The sequence below is a fragment of the Oryctolagus cuniculus genome, chromosome 17, assembly GCF_964237555.1.
Source record: "Oryctolagus cuniculus chromosome 17, mOryCun1.1, whole genome shotgun sequence".
NCBI classification, from domain to species: Eukaryota; Metazoa; Chordata; class Mammalia; order Lagomorpha; family Leporidae; genus Oryctolagus; species Oryctolagus cuniculus.
In genome coordinates this window covers 63437954-63452864 of record NC_091448.1, presented here as the reverse complement: position 1 = coordinate 63452864, position 14911 = coordinate 63437954, and the positions used below count along the sequence as shown (strand labels likewise).

At 41.4% G+C, this 14911-nt stretch overlaps 1 protein-coding gene across 10 annotated transcripts in view; it reads left to right on the top strand.

Annotated features, from left to right (window-relative positions):
- Positions 1-14911, top strand: part of LOC138846282 (cytoplasmic polyadenylation element-binding protein 3-like) — a 135768-nt gene that overhangs the window by 85092 nt on the left and 35765 nt on the right. For 7 of the 10 annotated variants that reach the window (XM_070061655.1, XM_070061653.1, XM_070061652.1 and 4 more), the window contains one exon: positions 6594-6753. In XM_070061655.1, coding sequence (XP_069917756.1) covers positions 6594-6753 — 160 coding nt within the window. The remainder of the gene's footprint in view (positions 1-6593; positions 6754-14911) is intronic. The other 3 variants (XM_070061659.1, XM_070061661.1, XM_070061660.1) reach the window with 1 other exon arrangement.

The following is a 14911-nucleotide window of genomic DNA, read 5'->3' as shown; positions in this document are numbered from 1 at the left end:
ATTATTAGTGATATCTTTCATGGAAACTAGGGACAGGTAACCATTATGCCAAAGTAAACAAAGCATGGAAGAGATGATGTTAAAAGGCCAAAACAGAAGTTTAGAGAAGATGTGATGTGATGGGAAAGAAATTTCAGAATGAACAATCATTTTATAGAATGTATCTTGGGATGATTATTTGATTATTTTAATATAGTTAATATGCATGTACTTTGTAGGTAGGATATGTATATGGTTGGGGAAATGAGCAAGAGCATGTGTATTATTAGGGGCTTATCTCAAAAGCACGGTTCTGATTAAAAGAGGCCAGTTACAGAACAGTGTGCACTATTTTACATTTAGGGAAAAATAAGCCAATGTGTATTTTTGGTGGGTACATATTAATATAGTCATCCCCCTGAATTTGTTCCAGGACTCCCACCTCCCCAGAATACTAACATACAGGAGACCAAAATCCACTGATGCATAAGTCCTATATATAAAATGGCATAGTATTTGCATGTTACCTATTCAACCTGCCTGTATACTGAATTTTTAAAAACAAAGATTTTTGAAAGGTGGAGTTACTGAGAGAGAGGGAGAGACAGAGGTCTTCCATCTGCTCATTCAGTCCCCAAATGGCCTCAACAGCTGGGGCTGGAGCTGGCAGGAGCCAGGAGCCAGTAACTGGTTTAGAAGTAGAGCATTCTGATATGAGATACCAGTGTCACAAGTGGCAGACTAACCCACTGTGCTACAATACCACCCCCAGGAATTCCTCTCTGGTTTGGCTGTATTATCCTATGACTGTATTTATCATTTCCTAGCCTTTTCAAGCATCTGTTCACTTTTTGATTTTTGGTTGTTTTCTTCCCATTCTTCCCAACCAAGCCCTCCTTGTTCAAGGAGCACACTGTAACTGATTAATGTAGAAGCACTAGAACATTACTGGCAGGGACTTGAGAGTCAGAGACACATCCTGATTTCTGACGAGTTCTGTGACTTTGAGCAGCTATGCAACATTTCTGAGCTCAGGTTTTCTTCCCCTCTCTGAAATGGAGATAATCCTTGCTCTGGAGGGTTGTGGGGAGGGTCGAGATCATGGCTGTAAATCAGTTAGTGCAGTGTGTAGCACATAGGCGGCATGGTTAATTTTAGTGTTTGATTCCAGAGCTACTTTTTTCCTCAGATGCTGTTGGCACTTGAAGCCTTCTACTTTGTATTTCCATGAGAAGAAAGTCTGGGTATGAGCCCAAAAGAGGAAAGGATCCTGAATTCCTCTTCCAAGAAAAGGGCAGATAAATGAGGAAGGGCTGATAGAGGCAGACTCAGAGCTGTGTTGTGGGGTTAGATCAACAGCTTTTTTGGGTTAACTAGTTGTTAGTTGAACGAGGATAATTGACCAAGGGCTAGTGAGGTTGCCTGTGTGGTAGGGTGGGGTTAAAGAGACCTCTGTCAGGCTTATGGCAAGATTAGGTTAAAGAGATGTGTTTGTAATGAAGATTTAAGGTTGAGGGGCTGACGCTGTGGCATAGTGGGTAAAGCTGCCACCTGCAGTGCTGGCATCCCATATGGGTGCCGGTTTGAGTCTCGGCTGCTCCACTTCTAATCCAGCTCTCTGCTATGGCCTGGGAAAGCAGTAGAAGCTGGCCCAAGCCCTTGGGCCCCTACACCCAAATGGGAGACCCAGAAGAAGCTCCTGGCTCCTGGCTTCAGATCAGTGCAGCTCTGATCATTGCAGTCATTTGGGGAGTGAACCAGCAAATGGAAGAAATCTCTCTCTCTCCCTCTGCCTCTGCCTCTCTGTAACTCTGCCTTTCAAATAAAATAAACAAATCTTAAAAAACAAAAAGACTTCAGGTTGGATGCATTAGCAGGAAGTCAAGGAAGCACTACAGTGAGTGCTTTTAAAAGCGTGGTCTGGATTGGACTGGGTTTAAGCCCTGGCTCCATGCCTTACTGGTCCCATATCCTTGAAGCACTTACTTAATCTCTCTGAACCCAATTGCTTAATTTATAAAATGGGTATAAAAGTCACCTACTGGCCGGCGCCGCGGCTCACTAGGCTAATCCTCCGCCTTGCGGCGCCGGCACACCAGGTTCTAGTCCCGGTCGGGGCGTCAGATTCTGTCCCGGTTGCCCCTCTTCCAGGCCAGCTCTCGGCTGTGGCCCGGGAGTGCAGTGGAAGATGGCCCAAGTGCTTGGGCCCTGCACCCCATGGGAGACCAGGAGAAGTACCTGGCTTCTGCCATTGGATCAGCGCGGTGCGCCGGCCACAGCGCGCCAGCAGTGGCGGCCATTGGAGGGTGAACCAACGGCAAAGGAAGACCTTTCTCTCTGTCTCTCTCTCACTGTCCACTCTGCCTGTCCAAAAAAAAAAAAAAAAAAGTCACCTACTTCAGAGTTGCAAGGTTACATATGGCATGTTAGAACAGTACCAGTCACATAATATTTGATGCTTGATAAATTTATTAATTTTAAGTCAGGCTGGAGGAAGAGAACAGGACTTAGGCAGAAAGGGTGTGTTGTTCCTGTATACAACTGATGACATCTGTCATTGGTTATCTTCAAATAATCAATAATGGGATGCATTATTGTTTTTTTTTAAGATTTATTTATTTATTTATTTCAAAGGCATAGTTATGGAGAGAGGGAGTGACAAAGAGATCTTCTATCCCTGGTTCACTCCCCAGGGAGTGAACTGCAATGGCCAGAGCTAAGCCAATACGAAGCGAGGAGCCAGGAGCTTCTTCTGGGTCTCCCATGTGGTTGCAGGGCCCAATCACTTGATCCATCCGCTACTGCTTTCCCAGGCCATCAGCAGGGAGTTGGATCAGAAGTGGAGCAGCCAGGACTCGACTTGGTGCCCAAAAAGGATGCCAACACCACAGACAGATGCTTAACCTACTACACCATGGTGCTGGCCCCAGGATGCATTATTTATAGGTTTTCTAATACTTCCTGAAAAAACAAAACCAAACTAAAACCAAGCAGGAAAACAAAAGAAGTTGTGTTCTTTTCCCCCAGTATTGAGAAAACAAAAAATGTGAAAAAGGACGTAGGGTAGTTGCCACTGTAATTTTTGTCATTGAATGCTAAATTGTAGGCTAGTTTTCACTGTGCATAATGTCTGCTTATTAATTTTACTACAAATTTTTTTCAGTTTTTCTGATTTTTTTTGTTCTGTCCTCATAGGCTTCCTGGTTAATCAGTTATTTCAGCAATGTTTCTTACTTGTAAAACAAAAAGGGTGAATGGTATGTGACAAATATAAATTGATGAGACATGGGTAGAATTAATTTTAATGAGAAAATAAGTCTTTCAGAGGACCATAATCTATTTAGTTTAGAAGCCTGTGAAAATTTTGTTATGCCTTTCATGTGTCATATGCTTTCATCTGTTGAGCATTAGTGAACACTGTTTTATTAGCATCCGTGAACTTCCGGGTTTTAAAATCTATATTCCAGCACTCTGAAATGGCATCACACAAGTCTTAAGTTCTTCCTAATATTACAGTAGCTACCATAGCCTTGTATGTTCTGCTATGCAGTACTGAAAACCACTGTAAAGAGAAGATTATCTCCATTTTATAGATGAAGATAATGAAATATTAGAAACTTGTTCAAAGTGATATGGTGGTAACTGGAAGAACCTGACTTTAAAAATCAAATTTTTTAAAAGATTTATTTATTTGAAAGGCAGATTTACAGAGAGAAAATGATAGAGAGCCCTTCCATCTGCTGGTTTGCAAATGGCCTCAACAGCTGGGGCTGGGCCAGGCTGAAGCCAGGAGCCAGGAATTTCATCCATGTCTCCCACAAGGGCCGCATTCTGCTGCTTTCCCAGGTTGCATTAGCAGGGAGCTGGATCAGAAGTGGAGCAGCCAGGACTCAAACAGATGCCCATATGAGATGCCAGCATTGCAGGCGTATCTTAACCTGCTGCACCCAAGTGCCAGCCCCTGAAATCAAATTTTGATTTCAAAGAGCCGAGACATAAACTGGCACCCGTAAGCGATGCTGGCGTTGCAGGTGACGGCTCTGCTCACTATGCCCCAACAACAGCCCTGTCAAAGTTTGGGTTTTTAAGAACCACAGTACCAAATGCCTCTTTAAACTGCAGTCAGTCAGAAAACTGCAAAGCTGACCCTCTGCAAAGTGGCCAGGCTTATTTATTGCCTTCCTTGCCATTATTTTACTGTCCAATTTAACTCAACAGAATGAGGTGTAAAAACTTAAATAATCATCCAGCTTAGTAGTGCTCAGCCAATCATGAGTCGCCTGAGACATTTATTTTTTGAATTTTGTGTAGGTGGATTTGAGCTGGAGCCCATGGATGTTTGAACCAGTTCTACATGTGATTTTGACAGGTTTAAAAACCACTTAAATTTAGGCAGGTGAATTCCCCCTATCCAACACCCTCACCAATTTTTCTGACGTTTGCTCATCTAATCTCTGATATATATTTGTGACAAGAACTTAGTACTACCTAGTCAGAAGGTTGTATAATTAGTAGTTAGGCAGATTACTATACTTGTATAAGAGTGACCATTTACTACCACATATGAATTGGATTAACTCTTTAAACAGGTTCACTTTCCAAATGACACCAATTATCAGGCCTGGGCCAGGAGGAAGCCAGAAGCTGGGACCTTCTGGTTCTCTCACATGGGTGCAGGGGCCCAAGCACTTGGGCTGTCTGCTACTACTTTCCCAGATGCATCAACAGGGAGCTGGATAGGAAGTGGAGCAGCTGGGACTTGAACTGGCACCCACATAGGATGCCACTGTTGCAGGTAGCAGGCTTAACCTACCATGCCACAATGCTGTCCCCAAAATGGATTTTTATGCTTCTTGGGTATTGGCTTTGAAGTTTGATCTGGGTTTTAATATTCTCTGAACCTCATCTTCCTCATGTATAAAATGGGTATGTTGTTAACAAACTTGAAAGATTATACCAAGGATTAAATGAAAAAAAAAATTATGCTGGCTGGAAAGAGTCTTTTCTGACAGTTCTCTTACCTTGTCAGCCTGTTCTCAAACAGTCCCATGTCCATAGGGCTCAAGTTAGAAATGTGGATGTGATGGAAGGCACCTAAATATTCATTCTGTGATTGTCAATGCCAGAAATAGGTTTTCATTTTGCCTCTTCATCAGCATGCTTTGTTACATCTGGCTTTTTATTTGGAACAAAGAATATGATACTTCTTATGGCAACAGATAAGCCTGCATTTCTGGAAATTAACCTTTACTTCTTAGGGAATTAGTTTCCACTGATACTGTAAACCCAAAGCAAAACAAATGATCGTAGGAATACTTTAAAGGTAAAAGAAAAGATGTTGGATTACATAGAGACCAAAATGGAGAACCAAAGAAAATATTCCATGTCTCTTCTTGTCGAAGGGTAGAGACATATAACTGAAGAATGTTGGCCTTAGGAGAGGGTAAATGACAAGGCTGATAAACTGTTCAAGACCCAGACAGTCATCTCTTATCACTGTCATTTGATTTGGTTTGGCTCTGGAAATGTATGCTTTTCTTAAACAAAGCAGATTGGATCTATTCTAAAGTATTATCTCTGGCTGTGATCTGCCCTTCTCTTTAAGCTGTGACTACAAAGGAAAGTTTGTAGGTGATGGTTTCCTGTGACTTAAGTTTGATGGAACAATGTTTTTTTTTTTTTTTTTCTTTTTGCTGTATGTAATTTGTATTAGCTATCTGTTTTTAAAGTGTTTTTTAATCTAACATCATGAAAACAGTACTTTGGGTTCAACTTTTCATGTGAGTGCTTTTCAAAAGGCAATTTTAACACTTTGGACATGTTTTTGCTTTTGAAAAGTGTATATTATATGTGGAACTTATTGGCCATAAATATTAAAGATATTCAATAAAATGACATTGAAATTTTGATTACTTCTTGATTTTTCAGGAAAGATATGTTGTTTGTAGACTTATTATTATTATCTTCTGGGGAGACAGAAAGTATTCATTTGACAGTGAAGGCAAGGATTGGATAACAGACAGAGGGTTAAGCTGATGCACTTGACTCTTTTTTTTTTAAACAAAATTATATATTTGAGAAGCAGTGAAACAGATGAGAGTGAGCTCCAATCTACTGGTTCACTTCCCAAATGCACAGGATGGCCAGGGCTAGGAGGGAACTGAGTCCAAGACTCCCACATGGATGACAGGAATCCAGTTACCTGAGCTATCACTTGTGCCTCCCAGGATCTGCATTAGCAAAAAGCTGGAGTCAGGAGCCAGAGGCGAGTATCAAACCCAGGCACACCAATATTGATGTGAGTGTCTTGAATGGCATCTTAATTGCTAGGCCAAATGCCTACCCTGAGTCTTCATTTTGAATTTACCTTTTTAGTTCATTTGAGAGAAAGTCAGTGTGAAGTAGTGGGACATATACATTATAGAATATTACAGGGCAAGATGTGATTTAATTAATTAGAAAACATTTATTAAACTTAATGAAAAGAATGACTGTTATTAGAGCTATCTGTAGCATTCATTCATATCATCAGTCCACAACAGGAAGCAAATGTTAGAATGTTAATTTTTTAAAGTAATTTTATGTATTATCTTATTCTGTGTTTTTACTTTTAGGACCGGAGTAGGCCCTATGACACTTTTAACTTGCACTCGTTGGAGAACTCCTTAATGGATATGATAAGGACTGATCATGAGCCTCTGAAAGGTAAACACTACCCTCCCAGTGGCCCACCAATGAGTTTCGCTGATATAATGTGGAGGAATCATTTTGCAGGTTAGGAATATTCATATGTCCATTCCTTGCTTGGTGTTTTAAGCAAAAATCAGCTTTTTAATAATTGTGATTTTTTTTTTGGTTTGTGTTTGTTTTTATTTTGCTTCTGTAAAGCATTGTGGAATGTTTTTATTTTATTTTATTTTATTTTATTTTATTTTATTTTATTTTTGACAGGCAGAGTTAGAGAGAGAGAGAGAGAAAGAGAGAAAGGTCTTCCTTCTGCTGGTTCACCCCTAAAATGGCCAGGAGCCAGGCGCTTCCTCGTGGTTTCCCATGCGGGTACAGGGCTCAGGCACTTGGGCCATCCTCCACTGCCTTCCTGGGCCACAGCAGAGAGCTGGACTGGAAGAGGAGCAACCAGGACAGAATCTGGCCCCCAACCAGGACTAGAACCCCGGGGTGCCGGCGCCGCAGGTGGAGGATTAGCCAAGTGAGCCACAGCACTGGCCTGTGGAATGATTTTAAAGTTGATTATTTTTTAAACTTGTGTTTGGCTACCCGTAATCAAGATTGAGTTCTGGCAGAAGCGTGTGTTGGATAGCTGAGGTCAAGGTTATAGCATTAGACCAGAAGCCAAGTTTTGTAGGCTTTGTGTATTTGGAATCCTCAGCTCTACCTGAATAATTAATTAATGTCCAGATATACTGCAAAGAAGTATGAGATTTAGTAAACCACTCTCTAAAGACTACAGAAAACTTCATATAGAAGCCACTTTACTAAAATGGAATCACTTTTCTAGTACAGGAAGTATCACTATTATAAAGCAGCCAGTGACCCTTTGCTTCCTCTGAGGCTAAAATACAAGGAAAACATCTTAAACTATGTAAATGTTTTAGTTTAAATAAAATAAGACAGAAAATCCTAAGGCGGGCAATATTGGGGCTTTCTGTGTTTAGAACCAATGCAAATTCAGGATGGATATTGATGTTACATTTGTAATTCCAGATCTTTTTTTATGATTTATAATACTTTTTAATGACCATATGATATTTTAAAAACCTGTAATACAAATTATCTGTGGAAATATCCACTATACTTGGGTTAGGGCCTAAATATCTGAACACTGTGAAGAATTAGCCACTGGGATGTCCATCTTGTATGGACCGAGGTGTCTTCCAGAGTTGTGAGGAACTTGATCCTTTCTGCTTCTCGCTGCGCCCTTACATAGTGCGGCGGATTCTGAACACCTGACACTCATTTTTCTTTAGCCACACCAGAAATCCATTTTACCATTGTTTCACACTCATAAGAGTTTCTCCTGCTTTTCTCAGTTTCCAGTGAAAAGTGACTAGTTAGTAAGATATGAAGACAATAAAAATATTTTGAGAAAAGCTGAATTTTAAAACTTTCAGAAGCAGGATAAAATATCTTATTCATTATTCATTGTTATATTTAGCCCCTGTTAACACATGTTTCTTCAGTGACAAGATTAGGTATATGGTAATTTAAAGCATATTTAATTTAAAAGTGAGAACAATGTTTTTTAAAAAAACAATATTGCACAGACTGTTTTGTGTTTTTCGTATCCTTTTTTTTTTTTTATTTTTTATTTTTTTTTGACAGGCAGAGTGGACAGTGAGAGAGAGAGACAGAGAGAAAGGTCTTCCTTTGCCGTTGGTTCACCCTCCAATGGCCGCCGCGGCCGGCGCACCGCGCTGATCCGATGGCAGGAGCCAGGAGCCAGGTGCTTTTCCTGGTCTCCCATGGGGTGCAGGGCCCAAGCACCTGGGTCATCCTCCACTGCACTCCCTGGCCACAGCAGAGGGCTGGCTTGGAAGAGGGACAACCGGGACAGAATCCGGCGCCCCGACCGGGACTAGAACCCGGTGTGCTGGCGCCGCTAGGCGGAGGATTAGCCTAGTGAGCCGCGGCGCCGGCCTGTTTTTCGTATCTTCTAAGACTATGTCTTCCTTCTCTGCCATCCATAGCTATAGACCTGTCCTAACTATTCTAAAATATTTAGCTACTTTTCTTTATATATACCCATTTTATCTTGGCCTATTTTTTTCTTCTAGAAATAAAAGATTGTCAAGAGATCTTAGATTATATTCTATACAGTACCTTTGCAGAATTTTGTGAATGTTGGTTCTGTTGAGAGTAGCATTAGCATAGTACAAGAAGTGTACCTTGCTACAGGATAATGTAAATACCTTATTCCAGTTGTGATGACCTATTTTTATTGCATGTCCAACCACCTCTGCATAGATTTCTTTACTGTACTTGGAAATATGAGGCTCTCTATAAAAGCCTGCTGGCTTGTGCTTACGTTACATCCTAATAAGTTGTCAGACACTTAGTATGCAGCCCTGATATGGTTGAAACTTTTCAGTTCATCCTATCACTCATGTTGATTTCCTATGAATTGAATACTTCCTTGTGATCACAGACATCACTGTGTCATTGTTCTCTGGTTAGGGTATTTGAATTTCCTTCTTTCCTTTTCTACTTGGGAGACTTTTAATTTGGTTTATGGCACTGTGTGTCTGATGATTATTATGACATAATTATACTTGCATTTTATTTTTTATAAAGTTTTTTTTTTTTATTCATTTGAAAGAGTTACAGAGAGAAAGAGGAAGAGACAGAGAGAGACAGAGAAAGAGAGAGATCCTCCATCTGGTAGTTCACTCCCCAAATGGCTGTAACGGCCAGGGCTGGGCCAGGCCAAACCCTCTTTAAAGCTCCAGTGTCCTCATCATTAAAAGAAAAGACTTAATAGAATGAGTAAGAAGATTAAGTAAAAGCCCTGGCACTATAAAATGTTCAAATAATTTCTACTATTTTTTAAAGGATTTATTTATTTATTTTGAAAGGCAGAGTTACAGAGAGGCAGAGCAGAGGCAGAGAGAGAGAGAGAGGTCTTCCATCCTCTGGTTCACTCTGCAGATGGCCACAATGGCTGGAGCTGTGCCAATCAGAAGCAAGGAGCCAAGAGCTTCTTCTGGGTCTCCCACGTAGGTGCGGGAGCCCAAGGACTTGGGCCATCTTTTACTGCTTTCCCCGGCCATACCAGAGAGCTGGATTGGAAGTGGAGCTGCCGGGTCTTGAACTGGCGCCCATATTGGATGCTGGCACTATAGGCAGCGGCTTTACCCACCATGTTGCAGCACCAGCGCCCTATTTTCTACTATTTTTTTAAAAAGATTTATTTATTAATTTGAAAGTCAGAGTTACACAGAGAGAAGAGAGCAGAGAGAGAGAGAGAGAGAGATTTTCCATCCATTGATTCACTCCCCAAATAGCCACAATGGCCAGGGCTGACCAGGACCTTCATTCAGGTCTCCCATATGGGTGCAAGAGCCCAAGCACTTGAGCCATATTCTGCTGCTTTTCCCAAGCCATTAGCAGGGAGCTAGATTAGAAATGGAGCAGCCGGGGCTGGCGCCGCGGCTCAATAGGCTAATCCTTCACCTAGTGGCGACAGCACACTGGGTTCTAGTCCCTGTTGGGGCACCGGATTCTGTCCCGGTTGCCCTTCTTCCAGGCCAGCTCTCTGCTGTTGTCCGGGAGTGCAGTGGAGGATGGCCCAAGTGCTTGGGCCCTGCACTTCATGGGAGACCAGGAGAAGCACCTGGCTCCTGGCTTCGGATCAGTGCGATGCGCCGGCAGCAGTGTGCCGGGCCGTGGCGGCCATTGGAGGGTGAACCAACGGCAAAGGAAGACCTTTCTCTCTGTCTCTCTCTCTCTCACTGTCCACTCTGCCTGTCAAAACAAACAAACAAACAAAAACAAAGGGGCCGGCACTGCGGCTCAATAGGCTAATCCTCCGCATTGTGGCGCCGGCATACCAGGTTCTAGTCCCGTTCGGGGCACCAGATTCTGTCCTGGTTGCCCCTCTTCCAGGCCAGCTCTCTGATGTGGCCCAGGAGTGCAGTGGAGGATGGCCCAAGTGCTTGGGCCCTGTACCCCATGGGAGACCAGGAGAAGTACCTGGCTCCTGGCTTCGGATCAGCGTGGTGTGCCGGCCGTGGCGGCCATTGGAGGGTGAACCAACGGCAAAGGAAGACCTTTCTCTCTGTCTCTCTCTCTCACTGTCCACTCTGCCTGTCAACAACAACAACAACAACAAAAAATAAAAAATTAAAAAATAAAAAATAAAATACTATTGTTTTAAAAAAAAGAGAGAAATGGAGCAGCTGGGACAAAAACTGGTGCTGAAATGGGATGCTGGCATTGCAGATGGTGGATTTTCCCACTGTACCACAGTGCTGGCTTATGCCAGTTGCCTGGCTTCAGTAATACGGTAAATCTTCACATCCATACAATAGTGACTTCCTTCCAACAAGACTGCCGCTAAATGTTAAAAGCTTTCTTATGCGTGTTGTCAAAATTTTGTATTTTCCATAAATAAGTAGTGGTGGTTGAAGGATAAATGTGCTATCATTAAAAAAAAAAATCACCTAAAGGAGCAGGTATTTTGTGCACCAATTAAGACACTGCTTGGCCCTGTGCTTCCCGTATCGAAGTGCCCGGCTTTGAATCCTCTCTGTTTCTGATTCTAGCTTCCTTCTAATGTGTACCCTGGGAGGTAGCAGATGATGGCTCCAGTGCTAGGGTTGCTGGCACCCATGTGGCAGACATGGACTGTATACTGGTCTGCCATCTTTGGCCTGACCTGGCCTGGCTCTGGCTGTTGTGATTTTGGAGAGTAAACCACCAGATGGAAGATCTCTATCTTTCATATAAAAATAAATAAACTATTAAATAAATAAATAATTTAAAACCACCTAAAGACAAAAGGAAAACAGTACTCCTAAGTCATGTTGACTTTCCAAAATTGTCTACCTGAATAATATAAATATTGGCCGGCGCCGCGGCTCACTAGGCTAATCCTCCACCTTGTGGCGCCGGCACACCGGGTTCTAGTCCTGGTCGGGGCGCCGGATTCTGTCCCGGTTGCCCCTCTTCCAGGCCAGCTCTCGGCTGTGGCCCGGGAGTGCAGTGGAGGATGGCCCAAGTGCTTGGGCCCTGCACCCCATGGGAAACCAGGAGAAGCATCTGGCTCCTGCCATCGGATCAGCACGGTGCGCCGGCCGCAGCGCACCAGCCGCGGCGGCCATTGGAGGGTGAACCAACAGCAAAGGAAGACCTTTCTCTCTGTCTCTCTCACTGTCCACTCTGCCTGTCAAAAAAAAAAAAAAATATATATATATATATAAAGTAAATATAACAAAATTAGGATATCATGTTGATGAGCACTGAAGAGCTTCAAGATGTACTTAAAGCGAACATGATAAAAATATGTTCACAGTGATGTTTAATTTTAGAGATGTACTCAGTAAGAAAATACCTTAATCTGTTGATTCAGAGGATGAAAAGGGATAATAGGAGAGATGATAGAATAGGAAGTTCAGGAAATGATGACACTTGAGTTTTCATCAAGCTTTAACAGGTTTTCAGTAATGTTTGCACTTACAGTGTGTCCGTGTTGAAGATATTTGTGGGGAATTTTGAGACATCTCCAATCTTCTCTCCCATGATAAAGATAATATGAGTACAGAGAAGTCAAATAGAGCCTTTTTTAAAAGATTTATTTTATTTTATTTATTTGGAAGACAGAATTACAGAGAGAAAGAGAGAGAGAGAGAGGTTTTCCATCCACTGGTTCACTCCCCAAATGGCTGCAACGGCTAGGGCTGGACCAGGCTGAAGCCAGGAGCCAGAAACTTCTTCCAGATCTCCCATGTGGGTACCAGGGTGCAAGGACTTGTGCCGTCTTCTGCTGCTTTCCCAGGCTCATTAGCAGGGAGCTGAATCAGAAGTGATGTAGCCAGGACTCGAACTGGCACCCAGTGCTAGTGCTGTAGACGGAGATTTAACCTTCTGTGCCACAGCACTGGGCTTCAATTGATGTGCTTTCTTCAGAGCACACTGAAGAATATCTAAAGCAGGATGATCAGATCACAGAAGCTTATAAATTGAACTAATTTGGGGATATTTTTTGCTTTGCGTTTTAAAAATCTCAAACTACTGTTCTTTGCTGTTACACAGTCATTTTAAAATAATTTCCTGTTGTCTGTTACGATGTGTTTTTCTACTTCTGTTTGAGAGAATGCCTCAAAGAGATGAGAAAGTAGAGTTTTGAGGGGGAATGAAGTGATCAAAAATTTTTTTTCTTACTTAAAATGAAAGTTTCACCTGGCTACTAGGGAACCCTGTGAAAGCCATAGTCATCAGGTTTGATTAATTATACTCTCCATACCCTAGAATAATAATTATGAAATACCAACTTTAGTACAGTGGGCAAAATAGCTGACACTGGGAAGCAAGATCATATCCTGTGGCTAAGGAAGCGCAATTACAGCAGGCATCTTGGCCAAAAACAGGAGTCACTTCTTCATCTAACGCAGCCTCCCTCTCAACAACAGAAGGTAGGCGTGGCTGCCTATTTTGGGATAGTATCTGATGAAACATTTTTTATGTATTTGAATTTTCTCTTCCTTCCCTATTCATGGAACTGAGATTTGAAAAATGAAAAAAGCAGGTGTCATTTGAGAACTGGTATTGAAGGGTTTGCTTTTCAAAGGTATACTGAAAAAGACTGGGAAAAAATAGCGTATCTTCCAGTAATAGTGCTTTAAAACATTTAAATTGACAGAAACTTGAATAGGATAAGTGCCAACCCTTTGCTGTTTTAGAGGCATTTTTCATTATTCATCACAATCTAAATTTAATGTTATACAGCCTTTCAGAAAATTGGCCTTCTTTTATGGAATGCTAAGGTCTCTTTATTTTAGAAAAATGTAGTTTTATTACATTTTGTTTATTCTAGAAAAAATACTTTATTTGCTTCCATAGTTTGAAGTATTGCTCGGTTCTATTTTTTGTTACCTTCCTTCAACCCACATCAGTTTGTTTTGTATAAAATTAGCATATTCCACAAATTGTTAGGGGATAAGTTCTGAGTCAGCAAGAAGTGATTGTTCTTGTTTTATATAATCTTTGTGTATGGGGATAGTAAATAGAAATTGAACAATGTTTATAAGTGCATCTCATTAATTTTCCTAGGATTATGACAGTACTTCAAAAGTTAATGGAAAATTGAATTAAAAGATGTTTATTTTGATACACACATTTTTGGCATAGCTTTTCCATAATATGTGTTTTCTATGGATATTTTGAAGAACCTCTTATGCTTGAATTTCCAATTTTTTTACACCAAAATTAACTTAGGTTTCAAGTCTGTTTTTCCACAAACTTTCAAGCACCCTCATTTGTGTTGTAATCAACTGAAAGTTCTAAAAGGAAAAAGAGTATGCCTGGATAGCACTTTCAGAAATTCTAATTTAATTGTCCTGGGGTATAGCTTTAAATGAGGAAACAAAGGCACAAAGAATTTAATAATTTGCCAGAAATTATTCACTACTGGTATGTGAAACAACTAAGATTTGACATTAGGTCAAAAGATCACAATTTTTGCTTATTGGTTATTTGGAACATATTGAGAATATTTTAGTATCAAAATTTTATCATTTTTAAATGGATTTTAAAAAACCATTTTATATGTTTTTTTTAAAGAATTATTTATTTTACTTGAAAGTCAGATTTTCACAGAGGAGAGAAGGAGAGGCAAAGAGAGAGAGTGGGAGGTCCTCCATCCGCTGGTTCACTCCCCAGTTGGCTGCAATGGCCGGAGCTATGCCGATCTGAAGCCAGGAGCCAGGAGATTCCTCCGGATCTCCCACGCAGGTGCAGGGGCCCAAGGACTTGGGCCATCCTCCACTGCTTTCCCAGGCCATAGCAGAGAGCTGGATTGGAAGTGGAGCAACCAGGATCTGAACCGGCGCCCACATGGGATGCCTGCACTGTAAGTGGCATCCTCACCCGCTATGCCACAGCACCGGCCCTCATATCTTCTTGCATATCATATTTTTACAACCTGTGGGGGTTTTTTTTGTAAAGCAAAGTGCGAAAGCCCTTCAAGATGTTCATGTAAAATGTATATTTTGAAAAAACTGCGTGCTTCTAATTTTTTGCACCAACATAGACTTAGCTTTTAGTTCCATTTTCCACAAACCTTTTGCAGTACCCTTAAATCTCCATCTTTTTAGATAAAATTGATGAGAAGTAAAATCCAGTAGAATATTCATTTTACCATCACCCTTTGTTGAACAAAATAGCAACCCTGTTACGTGAAAACTCTCTAAAGTACTTA